Below are 26,351 nucleotides of genomic sequence, written 5' to 3'. Positions count from 1 at the left end.
ACCACATCTTCAGTTACTTCCTCCACTGGTCTTAAACCCCTCAAAACTCTCCATGAGGGTTTGCATTAAACTTCCTCCCACCTCCTGCTAATGTTGATATTTTGACTTCTCTCATGAATCACAAATGTTCTTAATGGTATCGAGAATGGTGGATCCTTCTAAGAATTTTTTCAATTTATGTTTCCCAGATCCATTAGAAGAATCACTATCTATGGCAGCTATTGTCTTACAAAACGTTTCTTAAATAAGACGTTAAAGTCAAAATTGCTTTTTGATCCATGTACAGCAGAATGGATGTTGTGTTAGCAGTCATGAAAACAATGTTAGTCTCCTTGTATATCTCCATCAGAGCTCTTGGATGACCAGATACACTGTCAATGAACAGCACTATCTTGAAAGGAATCTTTTATTCTGAGCAGTAGGTCTCAACAATGCACTTAAAATATTTAGTAAACCATGCTGCAAAAAACTGTCATCTAGGCTTTCCCAGTCCACTTAAAGACTAAAGGCAGAGTACATTTAGCATAATTCTTAAGAACCCTAGGATTTTTGAAGTGGCAAATAAGTATTGACTTTAAGTCACCAGCTACATTAGCCCCTAACTAGAGAATCTGCCTATTCTTCGAAGCTTTGAAACCAAGAACTGACTCCTCTTCTCTAGCTATGAAAGTCCTAGATGGCATCTTTTTCCAATATGAGACCATTTTGTCTACATTAAAAACCTGTTGTTTAGCATAGCCACTTTCATCAGTTATCTTAGCTAGATTTTCTGGATAACCTGCTGCAGCTTCTACATTAGAACTTGCTGCTTCACTTTGTGCTTTTATGTTGTGAAGATGGCTTTTTTTTTTTTCTTAAACCTCATGAACCAACCTCTAGTAGCTTCCAACTTTTCTTCTGTAGCTTCCTCACCTGCCTCAGCCTTCATAGAATTGAAGAGTTAGGACCTTTCTCTGAATTAGGTTTTGGTTAACAGGAATGTTGTGGCTAGTTTGATCTTCTATGTAGACCACTAAAATATTTTCCATATCAGCAATAAGGCTGTTTTATTTTCTTATCGTTTGGGTATTTACTAGAACAACAATTTTAATCTCTTTCAAGAACTTCTCCTTTGCATTCACAACTCAGCCAACTGTTTGGCCCAAGAGGCCTAGTTTTTGTCCTATTTCAGCTTTCAACATGTCTTCCTCACTAAGCTCAATCATTTCTAGCTTTAAAGTGAGAGGTGGGTGACTCTTTCTTTCACTTGAACACTTAGAGGCTACTGTAGTGTTATTAATTTGTCTAATTTCTATATTGCTGTGTCTCAGGAAATAGGGAGATGGGGGTGGAGGGGTGGAGAGAGACAAGGATAGAGAGACAGAGACAGAGAGAGAGAGACCGACTGAGAGAGACAGAGACCCAGAGAGACAGAGACCCAGAGAGAGAGACAGAGACAGACAGACGGAGAGACAGAGGGAGAGAGAGACGGACAGAGAGAGATGGAGAGAGAGAGATGGAGATAGAGAGAGAGAGACAGACAGAGACAGACAGACAGAGATAGAGACAGACAGAGACAGAGAGAGAGACAGAGAGATGGATGAAGGGCAGGTTGGTGAAGAATAACACAGAAAATATTAAGTTTACTATCTTATGAGTGTGGTTCATGGCACCCCAGGACAGCTATAATAGTAACATCAAAAATCAAAGATCACCATACATACAGTAAGAAAAAGTGGAAATGTGAGAATTACCAAAATGTAACACAGAGTTGCAATGTGAGCACAGGCAGGTAGAAAAATGGTGCCAATAGAATTCCTGGATGCAGTGTTGCCAGAAACCTTCAATTTATTAAAAATGTATCTGTGAAGCACAGTAAAGCAAAGCACAATAAAACAAGATATACCTGTATTTGTTTCAAAATATAAAAATAATGTTTTTAATGCTGAACAAAAATGTCCCATGTAAAAAATTCATGTACCATCTGTCCCCAAACTCAGTTTCCACACCTAATTACAGTAAATAAAAAGGAGAGAAAAACCAAACTTTCAAGATGGAAAGGAGAACCCAGGATAGCCTCCAACCCAACACTTAGAATAGTATTTTTGCATTAATAATCTGCTTGCCCAATCTACAGCAAACTTTCAAACTTAAGAAGGTAAGAGAAAATGGCTAAAATGTTACAAAAGACAATTTAAAAATTGGTAAGATAGTAGAATGTTTAGATCTGGAAGGACTTTAATCTTTGTTCCTTACATTCACGTAAGCTTTAATGTGTACCAAATTCTATCCCAAAATCTCTATTCTTTGTGACTCTACTGTACCCTACACAGACTCTGTTGCACTTAATTTGTTTTTTAGTTTCAGCTAGACCTGAAACAACTTTAGAAAAATGATAGTGTCGTCTTGCTTACTTTTATTTTTCCTACCAACTAGAATACTAATAATCATTCAAATGTTTATTGAATGAATTATTGGATAAGCAAATGAATTAATATAATTAGTTGCTTATATTTTACCCCCCACACTAGCCTATAGCTTTAAAGTTGTAGTGACTACAATGTCTAGTCACTTAACCTCACAGGGTAGATTTGCACAACTAATAAGATTTTGAATGGGAAAGTGTTTAAAAATTCTAAAGTGCTTCTCTAATGTTTGTTACAATTGTGTTCAAAGACTGTTAGCTACCAAATGAAGGTTTCATGTTCAACAGAGGAGGCTGAGTCCCAGACAATTACAGTTGAGGTCCGGGCTACTCCAAGTGTGATCTTTGGAGTATCTGATTCAGCAAACAACAAGAATGACCTCAACCTAAAACCCTAACCCAAATAGCAATTATTACTACTTCTTTCCAATCTCCATCTCCACACCCTCCAATAATGATAAATTCTTAAAGCTTGAATACATCTTTTAATTGTAAATTTGGGTTATTTATGCCTGTAATTTTACAGTTATTTTATTTCACTCTTGTGAGTTAGAGTTAAGCTCTGAAGAGGTCTTATTTTGATGTCTTTCCATACGATTGTATTCCTTTTTTGGCAAGAGAACAGATCTGGAGTTGAGCTCCTGCCCTCTACCAAACTATGAGGTTTGAGACAAGTCCCTTGTCCCCCATGCCAACCCCTGGGGCCTCACTTTTCTCATTCAAAAGATTAAAGACTTTTGTCCTAACTCATGAATTTGTGAGCATTACATGTAAAATTACCTTAGAAACTGTAAAATATTCATTTCAAATGCACCAGGATATTATCAGCTATATTTTTATGAGCTCAGCACTCCTTGATGGTCCTGAAGAGACCAAAGAGGCTGAGGCCAAAGGGACAATTCTCCTTAAATCTCTTGAAAACAACCTGACAGACTTTAGAATTGTGTAGTAAGATGAGGGCATAAGGGAACAGAGGGTCAAGGTAGTATCTTAGCCCCTTTCTCCCAAAAGTGTTGATAGTGGTTAAGATATACAAAAGGGTAAAACCATCTAAGAAACCACCAGGAATTCTTTTTTTCATTTTGTTTTAATGCTAATTTAATAATCATGTCTTGGTGTAACTAAGCTTTTCTTCATCAAGAACATTATAAGCTCCTCGATGCACAGGCTAAATCTTTATGCTTATTTGGTGTTTTTTAATCTGTCTAGCATAGAGTAGGGCACAACATAGGTCTTCAGTGTGCCTCTGCTGAATTGAAATACAAAAAAATAAGCACACCTTACGATACTTGAAGCTCATTTTTATGAAGTATATGTGTGTAGTGGGGAATTCTAAAAACTATTTTTTGCTGGCACTAGTTTATTTAATCAAGAGGAAATATCTTCATAAAGTGAAACAAAGAGAAAGGACAGTGCAAATAGCACTCAAAGCTTGAGCTTAGCAACTGCTCCCCTCTTCTTAGTCTTGCCACTGTGTGGAATTTAGGACTTATATATGCAGACAGCTTGTTACTTGCAAACCATTAGACCAAGCTTGTCCAACCCACAGCCCACAGGCTGCATGCAGCCCAGGACAGCTTTGAGTGTGGCCCAACACAAATTTGTAAACTTTCTTAAAACATTGAGTTTTTGCAATTTTTTTTGGCCTCATAAGCTATTGTTAGTGTTTTTTTGTGTGGCCCAAGACAATTCTTCTTCCACTGTGGCCCAGGGAAGCCGAAAGATTAAACACCTCTGCATTAGACCTTTTTAATACTATTATAGATAATATATTTTACAACATAAAAAAAAATCTGTGTACTAGTCAGAAATGAAGGTTTTGTATGAAACATTTTCATTCTTTAGTATGAATAGCCCAAGATTCTCCTGACTTTATTTCTCCAGCCCTGGCCCCTCACCTCTCCATCTCTTAGCTGGCCCCAGGTGTGGCCCAGGTGTTTTAATCTGGGTGATCTGATCCAGCCTCTTGACTTTAAATGGCATATATATGATGATAATTTTCAGTTTAAGCCTCCCTTCAGAATTCCAGTTCCTCAAATCCATCTGGCTATTCAACCTTTCCACTTTGATATTTAAGAGACCCTTTGGGTTCAGAAGAGCTAAAACAGAACTTTGGATTCCCCAAACTTGCATGTCCTCCAAATTTTCTCATCTCTTAAATTTGATTCAGGTGTACAAACTCCACATTTGTCATCATTCTTGGGCCCCGTCCCAACTCTCTTCCCTACACCCAGTCAAAAAGTCCTGTTGACTCTGCCTCGATAACAAATTGCTCACACATTTCTTTTTCTTCAGCTACCCATGCTGTAGTGTAAGTCACCATCATTTCTTGCTTGAATTCTGCAACAGCTTCCCAGTTGATCTCCCCAATTCTACTTTTGCTTCCCAAAAGTCCATTCTCCATACTGAAGCCAAAGTAATCTTTAAGAAATATACATCTAACCAAAACACTTCTTCACAGCAAAGAAAACAATCAATAAAATGAAAAGGTAGCCTACAGGTTGAGGAAAACATATTTGCAAACCCTATATCTAGTAAGGAGCTAACTTCCAAAATTTATAAACAACTCATGCAGCTCAATAACAAGAAAACATATAACCCTATTTTTAAAAATAGACAAAGGAACCCGAATAGACATTCCTCTAAAGGAGACAAAAATGGCCAACATATATGTGAAAAGATGCTTAGCATAACTTATCACTAGGGACACATGCCAATTAAAATCACCATGAGATATCACCTCATACATGTTAAGGTAGGTATTATCAAAAAGACAAGGGACAACATGTGTTGATGAGGGTGTCGAGAAAAAGGAACCGTTGTACACTGTGGGTGGGAATTTGGATTGGTCCAGCCATTACAGAAAACAGTATGGAAGTTCCTAAATTAAAAATGGAATTGCCATATAACCCAGCAATACCTTTTCTGAGTATATACCCAATGGAAAGGAAATTACCATCTTGTAGAGATATCTACACTCCATGTTCATTGCAGCATTACTGTACCATATTATGAAATGGGTTCCTTCATCCCTTTTCTGAGCACCCTCCATGTCTACAGAAGAAGTTATAAGGAATAAAGGTATATGCAGGGCTCGTTTTGTAATGCTGACAACAGCAATCCTCACATCCAGACTTCCATGTTCACGTACAGGGTTCTCTACTTTCGTTCTAAGTCAAACTGTGATTCAGAAATGAGCCATCCATTCTCCCAGAATTCCTCCATTCACCCCATAGACACAAAAACCACAATCTATGAAAATGTTTTTATATATTTCACAGGAGAAACAGATGTGGAGGCTTAACTCATGCATCCAATGCTAAAAGTCTTCAAAATCTTCACTAGGTATTTGCTATTCCAACTTCTTTCTCAGCCCTCCCGGTTTGTAATTTTTTAAATCTTTACCCAGTGTGGCACGAAGACTGTTGAGATGGTTCCCTCTGCCTTCCTCTCTCTAGTATTCTCCCTGAGAAGTTTAAAGTATATAATGTTATGCAAAGTACTTCACTGGGGCCTTCCTCTTGGGCCTCACCTCTATACACTGAAGACAATGCCTTCTAGCAAGGAGGACCCATGCTTCCAGAGAGGAGGGTTTGCAACTTGGAGTAACTTGAGTATATCTGGGATTCTTGAGCTCAACTCCAAGCAGTTCAGAAACATTTCTTTGAAACAAGTTCCCAAGATGAGTTCTAACAACTGTATAATATCGCATTTGGCATTTTAAAAATTTTGATTTTGCATTTAGACAGGGCTATTAGGACATGGTGGGATAAAAATGGTAGTATCAAAATATACTGTTTCAAATCAAATTATTGTATTATTTGTTCTCAATGACAGACATAACCCAAACACATTCTTAGTACCCAGAATAAAGGCACAGCCACAAAATCAGGCAGTTATTAATAAAAACCTAGTGTAGATAGCTAATGAGAGATGAAAATGAAGCTGTGACATGATTATGAACTACTATTAGCAAGCAATGTCATTTTGTATCTTAGAGACCAAACAAGGTTTGTGTATGTGAACTAATGGTTGACTTATATGGTAAAGATATACATGCATTATATTCAGGCTATGTTGGCTTCATTTGAAACTACAGCTTCCATGGGTTTAAAAAATACACATATGATTTCCAAAGTGACAACCCTAAATTTTCATATATTCAGTTGTTCAAACCAGTGATTTCTAGAATGTAAGTGGTGTCCTACTTGTAAGAGTTTTAAAACAGGCAATTTTGGAATAGGTAAATTACTCAGTAGAAGCCTTAGAGAACCCAAATTGCTGATGTATCTTTTTCAAAATGCCTCTCATTATCCAGGAGAATGTGTGTATTGGAAGTATCTTATTCTTTAAGTCTCACACTTAGACCGGTTATGTTTCCTACTTTTAAAAATTGTAGAACTTTATTCTACAGATGTCATTTGATGCCTTTTGAGACTGACCATATATGCATTTATACAATCTTAATTCAATGTTAAAAGTATAATTAGTCCAAAAAAATCAACTAAATGGCAACAAGGGTTTTTCTTTTTCTATATTAAATTTTTTTTCCTCCATCTGAAACTTTCCAGCTGCTCTTTGTGAAGTTCCCAGAATAATGATTAACATTATTAAACCAGAGACTAAAAATCTTGGTACGGACTGACCCATGGGGACACATTGCTATAATTATTTTAAAGTAAAATAATAAAAGGGGCGTCCCATAGCGGACAAAAGTTTGACTCATCCTCAAAATTTACTGTATTTGTCAAAGTCCCCTGAAAGAGTTCTTAGGAGTAGTTGGAATTGGTTGTCAGAACCAGGTGCTCTCAAGTGTCTTGCCTTTGTGGTTCGCCTACCTGGGTTTCCCAGTCCTTGGTTGAACATTAATGTTCTCAACGAGATATAATACTGAATATAACTCTAGTGATCTCTTCCAGTGGAGGCTGAGGCCATTTCTAAAAATTCCTTCCTTCTGTTCCTTCTACAGTATCTTCCTCTCCGTGTGCATACATGTGAGAGGCATAGTTTTCCTCAATGTACTTCAAATAAACCTTATTGGCATAGTTTTCCTCAAAGTACTTCCAATAAACTTTATTCCTTTAGTGATTGTCCTGTAGTTTACAGACACTGATATTGTATACTCTTTGGAGTGGAGAGGGGTTTTGCCACTCTTACAAAAAAAAAAAAAAATTGGCTATTCCTCCATTTATCAGGCTCATTTTATTAACATTCTACTGTCATCATTGTGCCCTGTCACTTTGATTAAGCCCAAGAACGCTCCCACAGAGCAATGTTAATTATAACCCCTCTATGCCCTATAAAATATGCCTTCTAAAGGCTATGAATAAATTTGGGATAAATTTCCTGAAGCAGAACTCGTGAACCCATGTGTATTTTGATTCGAATTCCTGTCAACACAGGTTCTAGTTCAACTCCCAACACACACACACACACACACACACACACACACACACACCTCTCTCACATGCTTTCCTTCTAATTGTCAGGAAACCTTCAGATGTCCTTCACCCCTACTGGAAAGACATGAAACAAAACCCAGTACCTTCCTCCTACCCCTAAATTGGTTTTGTCTTGCTGCCCCTAATCCTAGCTTGCTGTTCTGTTTTTCTATTTTCCCCTAAATGCAACTTACTTTAAGCATGTGTTAACTGGATTAACATTCCTACAATTGAAGGATAGTACATGATAACCCATTTGTCAGTCTAGCTACTTTCTTCTCTTTTAAATGTTTACTTACGACGTACATCCAGACTGCACGCCCTTTTTATTTTTTCAAAGCAAAGCCAAAAATAAAGAAAATGTAAAATTAGTTTTTAAAGAAAATGCACAATCTGTTTTTAATTTTGGCTATCACAAAAAGGGGAATTAACCAGCCAAAAAAGCAAAGCAAAAAAAACGTGTCCCCTGACTGCTCTGTCTGTGCCTTTCAAGCCTGTGCGTCTGGTTGTTCATCTCTGAAAGTGTGTGAAATACTTTTTTCTTTAAGCTTTTTGTTTTTTTCTCCCTTCTTGTTTGGGAATTAAGTGCTTTTTATATTATATATATCTATATATATATATATCAATGTGTTTCTTTTAATTGCTAGATCTTTATCTTAGATTTGATTTTATCTAAAATTATGAGAAAAAAAGTTATGAATTGTTTTCTGCAATTTTTCCCCACTCCCTCTTTAAATGTGGAACAACTTCAGCTGCAGAATCCTCACATCCACATCTTTCAAATTAGCCTAGTCTCATTGCCAATTGCGTGCAACATGGGTGGCGTAAGGAAGATGGATGATGTCGTTTGGAAAATACCATTTCTCTATACAGAAGTAATTAGCAACCCAGTGTGTGGGCCCCATGCTTAGTAGTGCATCTCAATCACCTCTGTAGATTTCTGAACCTCCCCCACTCTGAATGGGGCTGTGTGGCTGCCGATGAAGTTGTTCAACTTGAATGCATAAATCTAGTCTTCTTGTTTTTACTTTAAACTTTTTGATCATGACTACTAGTATTTTATGTATTTTGGCTATTTTTAGTAGGAAAAAGTTTAACTGTTTTTATTATTTGAAAATCTTTAATGAAACTGTAATAATTTTTGGAGTAATTGCATGTTGAAGAAGTTGCAGCTTAGGGTGTGTGAGATTGTCAGTGTTAGAGTTCTGTTCTTTATTTCCATAGATGGGCATGTGTAGGCTCATTTGTTTTTGTATATTGCCCATCCCTTCCTTACAGCCAGAAGCTCTAATGCAGCTAGATCACTCCGTGCCGCCCTTACATGGACATGGCGACTCACTTACACATTTACTCCTATCATCTTCATCTCCTGTGTAGTTCACTCATAGATATGACCCTCCCCTTCCTGCATCTTTCCTTCCCATACTCCCCCTTTCTTTAGCATTGTTAAAATTTATGTGCTGTCATCCATCTCCCTAAATTAAAGAAAGCCTAAAATTTGTCAAAAAGACAAAAAGTTAAATATATATCTGAAAACCTATAAATGCAGAAATTCATTCAAAACCCATTAGAGTCATAGAATTTTTTGAAAGGCAAATTATTAAAGTAAACAGGTTTTTTTGTTCAGTTTTTAATCATAGCAATCGGAATTATTTTCAATTCAAAAATTGATGCCCTCCCAAACCCCCCAAAGTAAAAATTTGTTAAAGTGCAGATTTTTTTTTCTTTTTATGTTATGTGGTGTGGATGTATGTGTTGTTGCCTCCCTGTATCATCCTCTGTTGTAAATTATTATATTTGAAAAATTAGACATTTTGCTCAAAAGTTTTTAAGAAATGACAACAAAAAAAGCAAGTTACAAGAATGTGGCAATTCTATTTGTCCAAGAGCATTCTTACACAACTTTCTTTTGTAAATTTTTCTTTCATGCCAAAAAACATGCGGGCAATTTGTTGATGTAAGTTGACTATAAATTAATACAGTATGCTTTTTTAGTTTAAATTATTTTGCCTATATGGAAATGATTTCTTTTTTTTCCCAGAACAGCTTCTATTTTTAATTTGCTTTTACTTTTTCTTTCTGTTCTTATTATATTGTGAATGCCTCAATGTTATTTGCTCTCCTTCTCCCAGCTTACTTTGGCTATGAAGTTGATTTTATTTTCTACTATATAATTTTGAAGACTATATTTTTTATTTCATTTGTGTCTATTTGCTGAATTTTCACTGTTATGTTTTGTGCTGAATTGCTTCTAATAATCAATGTGAATTCTACTCTCAGTAGAAGGGGGTTAATACATTGTTCTTACCACCCAAAGAAAGCCTGGCCTCTTTGCCTGAACTTTTTCACCACCATGTTTAAAGCCTTAAAAGTATTGGTAGGCTCTATTTGGTATCTTAAAATTGTTTCCAGCCAGTGGAAGGCCTGTACCCCAGAAGAAAATGAGTTGAGTTAGCTCCAAGTAGTACCAGTGGTAACTGCATCCTTTTTAAATTCCTTAAAAAGCATTTAGGAAATTAGTTCTGTTCCTTCAGCAAAGGGGAAATAAGGTACTCTCAAGTGACTATGGTAGAGTTTGGTTATCCAGGATTATACTCTCACCTTTGCTTCAGGCTACAAAATCAATTATACTGAAAATGAAGATATCGAGAATCCCAGGTGTTTTGAGTATTGTTCTATGATACTGACGCCTTCCAGTGTATGGAACTAACAACTGGCAAAAACACAGACACACACACAGAAGGCGCACACACATTTTCTCTCTCTCTCTCTCTTTCCTTTGTCTCTTCTCCTTTTCCCTTTTTCATTTCTCTCAAGGATTTAATCAGGTAAGCTTTCAGGGATCTTAAGATTCTACCAAGAAGAAAACATGATGATTTTCATATCTAAAGTTATACATAGAAAATATTTCAGGTAGGTACCATCATCGTGTAACTACAGGGTAAGAACATATTCCTTCACCTTAGGATTATTTGGACCAATGCTGCCTTATGCACTTCAGCATACATAAGATTGGTAAGAAGCACTATATAATTTTTTAATCAATACGTTACTTGTTTTGCTTTATAGATATTTGTATTATTTGGAACTGTTATAGAAATATCAAACTGAATGGTGGATAAGAGATGTTTCCAAGCCAGCAGCTTAATGCTTGGGCTCTCTCTACCTCAGATTATGCGATCTTGTGTTGTTTGACATGCTGGATAATATTTTAGGTCTAAAACTTAGAACTTTCTAAATGGGATGTAGTTTTATCTTGTTGCATTAGAATATTTTCTATGAAAAAGATATCCAAAGGTAAATTTAATAAAAGGTTATTTTAAAAAAATACAAGTTCTTTCAATTATAAATTATTCCTTATATTCTATTATTTAAAATAGCCTCAATAATCTAGATCCCATATAATTATACTTCTACTTTAGCAGGAAACCACTAAATAAAAAAGGGATAGAAGAAAGTGATTATTTAAGTGTTTATAGCTCAAATACATTAGTAGAAATAATAACATTAGTAACTAGCACTTCTAAATAGCAGTAGGTACTGTGCTAACCATCTAATATATAAAAAATACTTAATATGCATCATTTTAATATTTGCATTGATGGTTTGAGGTAGGGTATTTTATTATTCTCATTTTCCATAGAGTTTAAGAAATTTGACCAAATTCCTAGCACTAGTAGGAACTCCTATAGAGTTCTGATGCTAAGAGTCTGAGTTACTTCAGAAGCAAAGCTCTTAATAAGCAAATGAAACACTCCACTTGACATTTCATGTTTTATAATACATAATGATATCAAGGGGATGTGGCTCATCTTATTGTTGAAAAATATAATCTGTAGCCTTTCAAAATCAAAGCTGTTTCAGACAAACCCTTTGCTGGGGTGGAAGGGTGGTGGGGAAGGGAGGGAGAATGCCCTACCTAGAAATTATCATCCTGTTAAAATACAAGTTAGGCCTCTTTGAGACACTTGAGTTTTTCTACTGTCTTCTCCCCAGGTACTTGCCCTGTTTGTCCATGACTATTTTTTCCCCGAAGGTTGATAGAGAGCAATTTCATGGTTACAAGCTTTATGATATTTATGTGTTACAAGTACACACTTCTATGTCACCAAAGAGCTAAATATCTTTGAAAAATTAATTCTTGGGGGGAAAAGAATGATTTCCCCTTATTATGTGAATTTTCAAGCAGAAAATTGGAATAATGCAAATAAGAGATGAGGTGAAATACCCAAATATATAAAAAGAATTCAAGGAATTCGAGCACGGTGTCCTCTCCCAGAGTCTCACTGTTCAGCATCACTGTTTTGGTATTTTCGTGAACTCTCAAAACCCAAATATCTCCAGAGAGGCAAGTGTTGAAACTTCATGCTTCTTGTTTTTTTGTTCTTTTTTTTTTTTTTTTTCCCAAAGATAACCCATTACATTCACTATCACCCACAACATTCTCACAGTTCAGAAGAGTTCTATTAAATTTTTTATATACTGTCTTTTTTGATGGCAGTGAGCCCCTTTTCCTGTATATCAGCCCTAGAGGCATGAATTATATATCTACAAATACACTCATAAAGCAAAAAAGCCAGGAAGCCTTCAGGACTAAAATAGACCTTTTATATCTTTAATGATCTCTCTAGTTTAAAGAAAAGCACAATCCTGCCAAAAAGGGGTATGTATGCCTGATTTTAAAATGCTAACTTTAAGGAATACAGATAGCTTTTATCCCAAACTAAAGAAAAATTCTGGGGATAGCATAGGAAATTAGGATTTTGATGGATTATAGGTTTTGTATTACTCTGCTCATAACCCTTTATGACTTTGGGTTATTTGCTTCCATGAATACTTTTGTAGGCATGGGACACATAGTTGATCACTGACTCCATGGTCTCTGGGAAGTGAAGAAAATATTATCAGCTACTTGAACATTTCTCAGGGTAGTCACTTTTGATTAAAATAAACAAGAAGCCTTGACTATCTTCCCACCAAACTACTTTATTTTTTATTTATTTTTTTTTGAGAAGAGTCTCGCTCTGTCGCCCAGGCTGGAGTGCAGGGGCGTGATCTTGGCTCACTGCAAGCTCCGCCTCCTAGGTTCACGCCATTCTCCTGCCTCAGCCTCCCCCGTAGCTGGGACTACAGGTGCCAGCCACCATGCCTGGCTAATTTTTTTGTATTTTTAGTAGAGATGAGGTTTCACTGTGTTAGCCAGGATGGTTTCGATCCCCTGACCTCATGATCCGCCCGCCTTGGCCTCCCAAAGTGCTGGGATTACAGGCGTGAGCCACTGCACCCGGCCAAACCAAGTTATTTCTATTAATGATCTTATAGTAGGAGAAATATATCACTTTCTCCTCTCAAATGACATGTGCCTTTGATCCCCCCAGGACACTATTATCATTTGCAATCTTAAACATGGAATATTAAAATTAATTACACCAACATATACACTTGTCCCAGGCATTTTTCATGTTTACAGTTATCTAAAATGGTCTACCTATTTTCATTAGAATTCCTATTTGTCGTAAGGACCCCCCTGTACCGCAGTTGACTTCATTCTAAACTAAAGGCAATCTTCCCACTTCCTGAGAAGCCAGGAAAGAGGGGTTAGGAAAGCTTCTACCACTTTGTTGTCTAAAAATCAGCAAAATTTGGGCTCAGATTTTCCCAACAGAGGGTATCATTTATCATTTTTATCGCTGCTACCGATATTAATAACAAAATGGCAAAGAAAACTAGAGATCAGTAGTTCTGAAAGATTTTGTTTTCTAAACTCTGAAATAGCATACCCATCATTCGAGTTTTAAAATAAGCTCTTATCATTTCACTCTGGGACTCACCAGGCTTTTAGAAGCTCTTTATAAATTAACAAGCTTCAGAACCTCTTACTGTACAGTTATAAAAAATGTGGTTACTCTTTTTTTTTTTTTAAATCTAAGATACTTACATTAGTGTGTTAAATGAGAGGGAGATAGCAAAGGAAAGTTAAGTAATTCAACTGCAGAGTGAACAGTTTGTAGATTTTGAAACAACAAGTACACTGTGGAAGCTTTAGCTGGTATTGAAAAGAGACAAAACAAACCGAAAAAATAAAAAGGCAAATTTAAGACTCCGGTTGGGTGTCACAGATGGTACACTAAAATTGCAAATGAATGCCACTCTGTAATCATGAAGACGTGATCTTAATCCCACTTAAAGGGACACTAGCCTCTTACCCAACAGTTCGCCTTTATATTCAAACTATTTGTACCAGGCCTTTGCCTCCTAAGATATCAGTTATTCCTTGTCCTTTAACCTAGTTTCTTCTTTGCTTACTCTACATGGGGTAGATTTGTCGTTGCCACAAGAAACAAATGACTTGGTGTTTGTGCCAGAAAAGAACACACATGTTAAACCTGTGTTATAGATAAGTTAAAATAAAAAAAAATCCTCCTGCCTTGTCCTCTGAAGGTAAGTAAAATTGTGCCTGAGAAATCCTTAAGGAAGCTTTAGACAGATTCCATGGGCCTTCACTTCCTCTCTCTCATCACTGCTCTCCTATTACTCAAACATTGCCCTCTTTCGTATATCACCTTAAATCTACCACTTGGGACCCCCCCTAGCAGAAGAATAATAAAAAAGTTTGCTCAGAGTTAGTTTTAGGACTGGCTTACCTTTAGGGAACTGCACTCCAAATCCCATTTATAAAAACTAGCAAAAGTGTGTAAATTATGCATTAAATAAGTTGTAAGGCATATGAATTATATATGTTGACCATGTAAAAAAAAAAATAGGTGTCTGCTGGTCTAGTACAGCAAGTGTGAATCTTTGGCAAATCTGCAAAGATCATTTTGCTCAATAGTTTCAAACTCTGAGCACCACAATAGAGGCTCAGGTTTAGAGCACATGCTGTAAGATCATCTTGAGAATCTCAAAAAGGTGTTTTTTAATTTCATAGTAAAATTATCACATAGACCAGAGATGATACTATAACATTCTGTTGTCCCTTCCCTTCTAAATGATACACATTATATACTTTATCAGTTCCCTCCCAAACTCAGTTTCTTTCTGCAGAACACAATTGTTATTGGCTAAACAGGGAGAGGATAAAGGCTTCCGACATGGGCACCAACAGTTTCTCAGTGCTTGAAGTTAGGTATTAGCTTTCTTCTCAGGAAGCCCTTCTCTTAGCACACCTGAAACCCGGACAATTTGGATGCGTAGGAAAGGTTTCAAGATGCAAGGTGTGGAAAGTTTGCATCTTGAAGCATTTCCTGTGCATTCAAAAGGAGAGTTTTAATTCATTAATCAATCTTCATAGGAAAAACTCTGGAAGACTCTGTAGGCTCCAAGGCTTATTCACTTGGAGTACCCCTAGAACTCTGGTACTGAATCACCTCCTTGTCTGGCTTTGTTACTGATGAGGTGGGTACCTCAGCTACAGTCTTATCTGTTAACAGCTACTCAAACACTGACCATACTATCACAGCAAAATTATTACCAAGTGTAAGAGACACACGTACGTGGTACCAGTTGACAGCTCAATGAGTCAGCTCAGAAAGAGGCCTTCAACAATAACATCACATTAGTATTTCAACCTTCTAACTGGGGCAAGGAAACATTCGTACCATCCCTGCAAGCTGATTTTTTTAAGTGATAGTGGGAATCTATTTTTCTGGAATAAATTCAATAAAGAGACATGGACTGTGACTTCTTAAGATTCTTCCTCTGCTTGGAAAATAACATTATAAAGACACTGAAGAGAGATCAATTATCTTGCTGACATAGATGCATAGCAATCTTGGCCTTACAGCCAGGTAAGCAACCACTACTGCAGAATATTTGTGGTACCCATGATCTGCAAGGCCCTGTGATTTAATGAACTATTCTGAGTGTTCTTTCCCAACTTAGTCCATATGATTCTAAGTGCAATAACGAGGGTCTATGGGTAAACAGATATGCTTTTGCCACACTAGTTAGCAATTACCAATTTAAACTCACTTTGCTAAGTCAACATTTCTGAGTCTAAAAGTTTCAAGTCATGGATATCTAGGCTGGGTATTTTGAAAATCTAGCTTCCAGCTCAGCATATATTGCATATAGCATGAAAGCAATGCATACAAATATTAGACTAACGCAAGGCAAGCTGTCATTTAATAGGGGGATTTCTGGAAAAGCATAGTCAAAATGGATTTGTTAGATGAACATTTTTAACTTTTTATAAATCCCTATCACTCAGCTTATAGTAAACAAGGACTGTGATTAATAAGTGTGAAATAAAAGGAAGTAATTTAACACAAAGGACACAATCTTTTATGTTTCTTGATCTTGGTCTCAATAAGATGGTGAATCGGTCATTCTCATCCTCCTGGGAACAAATGAGTAGAATCCCAAGAAGGCAATGAAGAAATCTTAAACACACGTTAATAAATTCTTAAGTTAAGCACACAACATGTACATGTACCCACACATGCCAATTTTGATAGCCAGTCAGTATTTATAACAGTATCATTGACTGAATGTCATCAGCCCATAGGCAGATCCTGGAAAGAACATATACAGTTGAATTCTATCTAAATAATTACTTGAGAGTATCTTTAAAAAATCTAAGCCCCTGATTTAGGGATTTCAGGTTTGGGTGGCAAGAGGCATATAGAAGGCTCCAAGTCTGCCTAGAATGATTAGCCATCCAGAAAAGATCCAGATCTTTTTATTATAATTTCTGAGGCATAATCTGTGAATGACGTTGGTTGAGAGTTGTGTTTACAAATATACTAATTGTTTTTCTTTTTCTTTTCCATCCCAGGAGGTGAATTAGTTATCCCTCTTCTTGTAGAAGACCCTTTAGCTACCCCTCCTATTGCTACTCGTGCACCTTCCATTACACTCCCCCCTACCTTTCGCCCCCTCCTCACCATTATTGAGACCACCAAAGATTCCCTGTCCATGACCTCTGAGGCGGGGTTACCTTGCTTGTCGGACCAAGGCAGCGATGGTTGTGATGATGATGGCTTGGTGATATCTGGGTATGGCTCAGGGGAAACCTTTGACTCTAACCTGCCCCCTACTGATGATGAAGATTTTTACACCACCTTCTCCTTGGTAACAGATAAGAGTCTTTCCACTTCAATCTTCGAAGGTGGCTACAAAGCACATGCGCCCAAGTGGGAATCCAAGGACTTTAGACCTAACAAAGTCTCCGAAACTAGTAGGACTACTACCACATCTTTATCCCCTGAGCTCATCCGCTTCACAGCTTCCTCCTCGTCTGGGATGGTGCCCAAATTGCCAGCTGGCAAAATGAATAACCGTGATCTCAAACCCCAGCCTGATATAGTCTTGCTTCCGTTGCCCACTGCCTATGAGCTAGACAGCACCAAACTGAAGAGCCCACTAATTACTTCCCCCATGTTCCGTAATGTGCCCACAGCAAACCCCACGGAGCCGGGAATCAGACGGGTTCCGGGGGCCTCAGAGGTGATCCGGGAGTCGAGCAGCACAACAGGGATGGTCGTCGGCATTGTGGCTGCTGCCGCCCTCTGCATCTTGATCCTCCTGTACGCCATGTACAAGTACAGGAACAGGGACGAGGGGTCCTATCAAGTGGACGAGACGCGGAACTACATCAGCAACTCCGCCCAGAGCAACGGCACGCTCATGAAGGAGAAGCAGCAGAGCTCGAAGAGCGGCCACAAGAAACAGAAAAACAAGGACAGGGAGTATTACGTGTAAACATGCGAACACTGCTCACACGCGAGTTTTCACACTTATTTCTATCCACGCCTATGAATCTTTGGACGGTGAGATCTCACAGACGTCAGAACTGCTGGAACTATGAAATGGGGTATATAACCACGACTCTGGTGGGGAAAACCGTTTTTTAAAGGACACACACACAGCGATGCATCTCTCTCTAAAGCTCAGCCACGGCTGCGGCAAGGTCCCAGCGGTCGCGGGGAGACAGAAGGTTTTGCGCCCTGCTGTATCATAAAGCACACACTTAGCGCTCTGGAGCCGGACGGTGGCTCCACCATTTCTGCAGGCCTGGAAACTTCCTTCTCCGGAGGACCTTTTACTAAAAGGTAGAAGACTTCATGGCTTACTTGTTCCATAACTCCAAGTGAGTCTGTAATGATGTTTGTGAAGCTTGACTGTAACCATGTTTTTTCGGTTTAATTATGTAAAAAAACAAAACTACAACAACAACAACAAAAAGAAAAGTTAAAAAAAAAAAAAACCAAAAAAACAAAAACAAACAAAAAAACTCACAACCCTTATCTGGTTCTGACCAGTGTGCGTGTAACTTTAAGATCTGAGGGGAAAAAATGGCTTTTGGGTTTTTGTTTATTTTTTTGACAATGACTGGACATCAGAAGAGGAAAAAAACTCAAAACAAAAGCGAGAGAGACTATTGCCATATGAACTCAAAAGCTACCATGGTGTTCACTCTACATATCAGGTTATGGTGTCTCTAGAATCTGTTGTTTGTTTCCTATAAGATGCTTTGCTGAACACATAGCAAAATTCATGTGACGGATGATAAATTGATTTGAAAAGCTGGTCCCCCAGGATCTAATTTCGGAATTTACCACCCAAACCCGGAACAGATGGGTTTAGGGCTGATGTTATCAGAGCTATTGGCTTTACATAACAATATTGTTCCTGTCCATTCACCCAGCCAAATTGTGTTAAAGAGGAAAGCCCCACAAACTAAAATAGCCTTTCCTAGGGAAGAGGAAGGGGAGGTGGGCTGGATCTGTGACTGATTGAAATGCATGCAAATAAAAAAGACAATATTAAAGTCTGTTAAATTATCAAACCAGACAGTAGGGGAGTTCAACTCGCAATGGAACCACAAAAGGTCACACAAGCCAACCATGTCATGCCAGAGTACAAAACACATAGTTCTTTCCCCGCCCTGAACGTGACAATGGTTTTCACAGTGGTTTAATTTTGTAGCCTGACATTTATGGATAACTCTGTCCTTCCATTTGCTCACTTCTCTCTTCACCCATCTTTTTTAAAAACAAATAAATGAATAAAGCTGCTGTGACACACACACAAAAGGAATTTAATAGTATAATATATATATAAATAAATATATATACAGATATATTTATCATGGTATGTTTGATGGGATGACTGACACAGGAAATCTGTTAAAGTCTTGCAGTAGAATGAGAATGTTGTTTTAAAAGAAAATAACAAAACAACAAAAAAGCAAACCTTAAAATGTGAAGAAAGTGTGAATTTTAGTTTTGTCACAGTTAACTGTGTCAAAGAGAATTTAAAAAAAAAAAAAACTTCAGATTTTGTTTACATATTTTACTACATTTTTGCTGGTATAATTCCTTAGCCACCTATGTACATACTGCTTTAAGAACTGTTTTCTTCCTGTTTATTTCTGTTTGGTTTATATTCTGGTTGTCTTTTTCTTTTTGTAAAGAGGAAACAATGTACAGAAAAACAATAAACTGGTTGTATGGCCATAGCTATCCAAAAAGCAAGAGACAAAGCAAGACAAATATTCACACAAAAATGAAGTGTGTCCTCTGGAGGGTCAGAGATATACAATTTCTTTTGTACAGATGAAAATCAATCAGCTGTTTAGATTTAGAAATCTACTCTTGCTGGTCTTTGTAAGTTGCATGAATATTTGACTTTGAAAAAATATCTTAAAGACATGGGGCAAAAAGTGCAATCTAAATGGTAGCCTTTACTAATGTGTATGGAAAGAGGTGTTCCTCATTATCTAATATTTCAATGTGTTAAGAGTTTAATTTTTTGTTATCATTAAAAAAAGACAGGATTATAAAGAGACATCAAAGCACGATTTTAGATAACCTAAACGGCCCAGCCTATACAAAGTTGATTATATCTCGATGTCTGTAAAAGATTGCTGTTCTTGGAGTCTTGAGGTCTTGTGAACTGATTTCCTGCTTTCATTTTTTTCCAATTTGAGTAATAATACATTTGTTATATTCCTTTTAGTGTAAGTTTCTATTTGGACAATTTTATGGGAACATGTGCATTCTCTATGTGAGCTTCTATCATATTCCTGTTTTATTAGCAGAACCTAAAGGAATTTATTTTATGATGTTGTGACATTACTGCTTTTTCTTTTTTCTTTTAGTTCATATTTGCATTTTCGTTCAAGGATATGCTTAGCAATAAAATGTTCTTCCCAAAACCTTGTATGCTGATGCACTTTTATTTTCTTAACATTTGAGAAAATCTTGCACTGAAGCTAAGTATGTCATATCTTATTAAAAGCCGAATAAGAGCTAGACCACTTTCATGTGATAGAAGATATTCTAAGCAGTTGCTAATTGTTACATTAAGTTATCAAAATGGTGTATTTATGAGATAATTATCATCTGTTACTTGAGGCATTATTTTTTAGATTGCTATGATAGAATAACCAGGAGGGAGTGCATTTTTCTGAAAAGATGATAGAAACATTGTTTTCTGGAAAAGATTATTGGATACTATGTTTTTTAAAGGCATTTCATACCTTTTATGTATTTTCTATAAATCAACAAGCTTTAAACAGTATTTAAAACTATGTTCACATAGTGCCATGAGCACTAGAAAGTCTTAGATGTCTTCTGTCCAAGCCTCCCACCATATTAAAATTTAAAATTAAAAAACAGAATCCAAAACCAAAATTTAAATGAGTGCTTCAATTTTAACAGCTTCTTACAGGAATTTCTGATTACAACTTGTTTCATACACCCATTGTAGCAGAAATGGTTCATATTTCTGGTTCTCTAAGCACACACTTACTTGGTCATTTGGATAATCCATCTACCCTTTGTTCTTCACTGTGATCTAGAAATATAGATTTAACTGAAAGCTATACTTTATCCATATGTTGGTTACCAGTTTTCAAAGAGTTAGAATTTTAAAAATATATATTTAGTTAAGCCTGTGCCTTCAAGATAACATTAGTGGAATGGTTATACTATCGACTATCTTAGGAATGGGAGGGATAAAAGTTTCAGTGATGTCAAATTATGCAAAGTTTTTTTTGTTCCTGTCTTCAAAGTTCTATATTAGATGTTCTCCCATCATTTTTTGAGATGGAGTCTTGCAGCCTACAGTGCAGTGGCATGATCTTGGCTCACTGCAACCTCTGCCTCTCAACCTCAAGCGATTCTCCTGCCTCAGCCTCCTGAGTAGCTGTGACTACAGGCATGGGCCACCACACCCAGCTCATTTTTTCATTTATTTTTTATTTTTTTAGTAAGCAAGGTTTCACCATGTTGGCAAGGCTGGTCTCGAACTCCTGACTTCAAGTGATCCACCCACCTTGGCCTCACAAAATGCTGGGATTACAGGTGTGAGCCACTCCTCCCGAAATCTTTCTAAATCTCACTATTTAATATATAATTCTAGGACTACTTTAAGCATTCGATTTTTCTATAATTCAAGAAACATTTATTGAACACTTATGTGCAGGCTAGTCTACTATTGGCTATTGTTACTTTGCTTCAACAAAGGCAGAAAATGGCTAGAAGGATTTTAAGACTTTTTGTCTCTTGTATAAATCTATACAGGCCCAGTCTCTCTTTGCCCATATTCACATTGAAGTTTGATCTTTCTCCAAAAAATATCCAAGCCTTGTGTTTGTCCCAGTTGAACTAATATCTTGATTATATAGTTTAAGATCAGTTTGATAATGTCTATTGAACATTTACTAAATGATTATGGGATATTAAATTGAGAGCCTTGGGAGCTTATCATCTAGTAAAGATGCACAAATAATGATACTACAGTGAATGCAAACAAGCTATCAAAAAGTACAAACTAAGTTAGTTGGGAGCTTAGAAGAAATTATGTAAGGGAAGGCTTCATAGAAGGGGTGACATTTTGGTAAACCTTGGAAAACTGATAGGCAGAAATAAGGGCTGAATGTCATTCTAAGCAAAGCCTTAAAGTGGGAGCAAGCAGGATCAAAACCATAATTTGAATTGATGACAGACTGCAAAAAGTACATTGGAGGAAGCTATGAGTAGGAAGGTTTTTGAAATCATGTCAATGAACGGGAAGAGAGAAATGGGAGAGTAGCTTGAAAAGGTCAAGGTCAAGGGCTTGTTTGTCATTGAGTACAAAGGACTCGAGCACATTTGAAATAAAAGGTAATAACTGATCTACTCTAATGGAGCAACCGAGTTTCCTGATAGAGATGTTATTCTGGGGAAAAAAAAGGCATAAGTCAATCTTCTTGGAGACAATGGGATCAGAAACTGACATATTGCTACAGAGGTTACAAAAGCTGTAGTCAGAGGGCTTCCGGATATATTAAAGGACAAGGTCAGATACCCAAGTGGGACCATGAGTGATTAATGGCAGCAGTCCACTGACAACACTGGTAGGAAGGCTGCTAATGAAAAGATCACTAAATATCAGTAAGGGGTTAGTTGGCATTGATAATACAATTTGATATTTTTACTATTTTTTCTTTTATTGTTGAAATACTGAGGGCATATATTTTTCTAATTGTGTTTATTACCAAGAAAACAGACTCAAAGAACTTAAATGACTTCTCCAAGGTCACACAGCTAACACATGACAATGTCATGACTTAAAATCCAATCTTGTGGTTCCGAATTTAGAGCTCTTTCATAAACCTGTCTCTAGAGAAGCAAGTCATTTTCTACTTTTTCCAGAAGCATTTGAAGTGGAAGCTAAGGCAGGAAATGATAGGATGTTGTGTTAGTCTACTGGGATTACCATGACAAAATACCACAGGCTGGGTAGACAACTGAAATGTATTTCTCAGTTCCAGAAATGAAGTTGCAGATCAAAGTTTGTTAGGGCTCAGTTTCTGGGAAGGGCTCTCTTCCTGGCTTGTAGATAATAAGCTACCTTCTCACTATGTACTCACAGGGCCTTTCTTCTGTTCATTCACTGACAGATTTCTTTTTCTTGCTCTTCTTGTAAGACCACCAGTGCTATTGGTTAAAGCCCTGCCATTATGACTTTGTTTGACCTTAATTACTTCCTAAAGACACTACCTCCCAATACAGTCATGTTTGGGGTTAGGACTTCAACATATGAATGCTGGAGGGGATATGGTTCTGTTTCTAGCAAATTTATAGTAGTGGGAATTGGAAAGGTTAAAGTTCCAAAATATCAAGGGAATCAGAATTGGGAAGCAACTCTAACCTTTTTGAAGTGGTTACATGGCCCGAGTAGAAGAGCAAATAATTCCAAGAGACACCAAGCCACAGAGCAGGTAGGATCACGTGAGTAGGGACCAGGATAGAAGAGCAGTGTTAGGGTTGCATGAGAGTGAGGGCATATAAGACAACAACAGCTAAAGGCAATGCATGCTCAGATCTTGGGAGATGTATTAAATGAGTAGAGTGAATTTCAAGATATCTGAGTTTTTTTTTTTTTTTTAATGATTACCTGGGTTCTAGAGTCAAAATGCCATGGATCATCTGGTACTATAACTTAACATAAACTACTTAGCTAAGGCTCAGCTTTCATACCTATAATTTTGTTAGACTTACCTTGCAGGTTTGAGAAATATTGGATGAAATAATTCATGTGAAATGCTTAGCATATGTGTGACACATCATTAACCTTAAATAAATGTTGGTCATTATTACAATTGGCTTTGTTACTTGATTCAGGCAGGATCAAAATTAGCTGCTATATGCATGACTAATCAGCACCAAAAAGTTAATAAAAATATGAAAGTTTGGCAATCACTCTTAGTATTTCTCTAATTCTTTCATTTGCCAAGACAATATAAAATTTAGTTGCTGGCTCGTTAGCAAAGATTTTCCTTCATCAGCACTAGTTATTTGTTTCCAGCTACCAGCTTCAGTTAGACCCAGGGAAGCCCTGCATCTTGAGAATGTCACTCCTTTTCTGAGTTTCCATCCTTCAGCTTTCTTGTGGCCCTTGATCAGCCAAATACCTCAGGCAACCTTGCACCCCTTTATTGATATGCATTATTTTGTTTTTAACTTTTTATTGTGAATGTTTCACAAATATACCCCAAAGAGAATAGCGTAACCCCCATTTATCCATCACTTAGTTTCAAGATAACAAAACATATTTTGTTACCCTTGTTTTATCTGTGCCCACCTCCCTATGAAAGAACATCTTGTAATATTGCACAATGTTATAAAACAAAAAGCATTCAAAGAGTTACTGTTGGGCCTCTCGACCTGAGTCTTATTTAGTGTTTCAGTGTACCTAAGCCTAACCTTCTTTGTGATGGACAATTAATGGCATGATTCCAGTTCTTTATTCAGTGACAACATAAAAGAGATTAGCTTCTAAGCAGACTCTTCATCATTTAATGAGATTTCCTGAAAAAGTGAAAAGATTTTTCAGCTTGTATGTATTTCAATTCAACTGTGCTCAATCACCTTTTAAAATGAATAAAAAGCGGTCTATAGATTATATATTGCTGCTATATCTTTTGTAAAATGTGCCATTGTGGAAGAGAATCTGTACTCTTTCAAGAGAGTAAGTAAAAGGGGAGACTACTAATTTGTACATGTGAAAGCTAAGAAATACCTTTACCTCTAAAAACATGATCACAGATCTACTAGCATTATTTTAAGAGGGTTATATTCATGTATTTTCAATAGCTGTAACTATACTGAATTTACATGAGTCTACACAGAAGAGATATGCCTTAAGCACATTTTCAAGTTATGATTTTTTACTGCTCCATTGTCTTTTGACAATGATTTTCTTCTTTGTTCTCACTCACTTGCCATTTTTGACCTAGAATTTTCATCATAAAAATATGATGAGAGAGAGAGTCAGAGACACAGAGCTATATATAGACTATTTGATAGTACATTCTTTTCTACCATAAAGTCAAGGTAAGCGTTAGGATGAATGGACAGAACCACTGTAAACTTTTGCTTCTTGATTTCATGGAGCCAAATGGAACATAGAATAATTAGTTTGAACAAGTTAATGATTTTTCTGTTCCTACTCTGCATTTAGTAGTTTGACATTTTATTTATTTTGGAAATTTAGCAGAGCATATATAAACACTCTTAAGGCAGGTCGTTTAGGTTTGCAAAAGAGTACAGTAGACAGGCTGATGGGTGGGGGTCAGAAAGTAGATAAAAATAGAGGCATCATTAAAACTGAAAAGCTAAAACTTCCTTGGCATTACAGTATAGTTTTCAATGTTCATATACCACGCAGGAAAATGTACTTATATGCATGTATGGGTATGAGTAACCAGATCTGGTTTGATGTCAGATTTGATGTGGGAAGTCTAGGATAGTTCTTTCTTAAAAATCAAAGCAAGAAAGAAGAAAAGGTAGGGCAGGGGAAGAGAACAGAGGCGGGAGAGCTGCTTCTAAGCAGTTTGTAATTGCTCAGAAGACAGGTCCAGAATTAAAGCATCTAAAATAATAATGAAGTCTCTCTCTTCATGCCAGTAGTGTCTGATGCTAACAGATAAGCTCTGAATTCACACACACACACACACACACACACACACACACACTCTCTCGCTCTCTCTCTCCCTGTCTCCACTTTTGTACAAAAGAAAAAAAATGAATTGCTTGTTCTTATATGGTAATACGTTGTAAATCGCTTCAGGTATTGTGCTTCTCTTTTGTACTAGAGCTTGTGTACCTTTTTCTTTTAAAAATGCAAAATGTATTTAAACACTGCTATTATAAACACCACTTCCCTAAAATATATTTTAAGAACGTAAGTCCCATATTTGCTTAGGTGAACAGGCTTGACTTCCTCATCTGGCAAAATGACAAGCTGCAATTTGGTACATATATGTACACCAGGGCAATAGCATTTTTTTTTTTTTTTTTTTTTTTTTTTTTGAGACGGAGTCTCAGTCTGTTGCCCAGGCTGGAGTACAGTGGTGCAATCTCTGTTCACTGCAACCTCTGCCTTCCTGGTTCAAGCGATTCTCCTGCCTCAGCCTCCCAAGTAGCTGGGACTACAGGCACTTGCCGCCATGCCCAGCTAATTTTGTGTATTTTTAGTAGAGATGGGGTTTCACTATATTGGCCAAGCTAGTCTTGAACTCCTGACCTTGCGATCTGCCCACCTTGGCCTCTCAGAGTGCTGGGATTACAGGCATGAGCCACTGCGCCTGGCCGGCAATAGCTTTTATAACTAGACAGGTTGATGTTATGAAGTAGTAACTGGCAAGTGTGTTTTACTGAGGACATTAGGTATAGATAAGTTAATGGGCTTTGAAAAAAGAAAAAAAGGATAAAAAGTAATCGGACCACTCCTTGGTCACGATTAACACTGAAAACAGCAATTTTTTTTTTAATTCAAAGATTTTATAGGTCAACCATATATGGACATGTGACTTTGATATTTCTATGACATATATCAGTTGAAGTGGGACTGCCATCATGCCCATATCAAAAAGCCCTCTACATGCACACAAAAAGGAGGAAGTTTTCAAAGCCTAAGCCAGTCAAATAATGCTCAGATGAAACAGCGGATTAAAAGGCTTCAGTTAACAAGTACTCCAGCTCCCCGACCAGTGGGCATCCCAGCATTGACTT

At 37.0% G+C, this 26,351-nt stretch overlaps 1 protein-coding gene and 1 long non-coding RNA gene across 37 annotated transcripts in view; one reads left to right on the top strand and one right to left on the bottom strand.

Annotated features, from left to right (window-relative positions):
* NRXN3 (neurexin 3) overlaps window positions 1-20,010 on the top strand; it is a 1,690,724-nt gene extending 1,670,714 nt beyond the window's left edge. For 17 of the 36 annotated variants that reach the window (XM_058429914.1, XM_032180331.2, XM_032180330.2 and 14 more), the window contains one exon: window positions 16,622-20,010. In XM_058429914.1, the coding sequence (XP_058285897.1) occupies window positions 16,622-17,547 (926 nt within the window). In that variant the 3' untranslated portion in view covers window positions 17,548-20,010. Of the gene's footprint in view, window positions 1-9,123; window positions 9,791-16,621 lie in introns of those variants that run through there. The other 19 variants (XM_058429925.1, XM_058429924.1, XM_032180353.2 and 16 more) reach the window with 3 other exon arrangements.
* The window catches only part of LOC131381586 (uncharacterized), a 239,395-nt gene that overhangs the window by 173,804 nt on the left and 39,240 nt on the right, over window positions 1-26,351 (bottom strand). The gene's annotated exons all lie outside the window — the stretch shown is intronic.

Source organism: Hylobates moloch, unplaced genomic scaffold (assembly GCF_009828535.3).
Source record: "Hylobates moloch isolate HMO894 unplaced genomic scaffold, HMol_V3 SCAFFOLD_16, whole genome shotgun sequence".
In the NCBI taxonomy this organism is placed as follows: domain Eukaryota; kingdom Metazoa; phylum Chordata; class Mammalia; order Primates; family Hylobatidae; genus Hylobates; species Hylobates moloch.
Note: the sequence above shows the minus strand (reverse complement) of the source record. Positions and strands in the feature narration are given on the sequence as shown.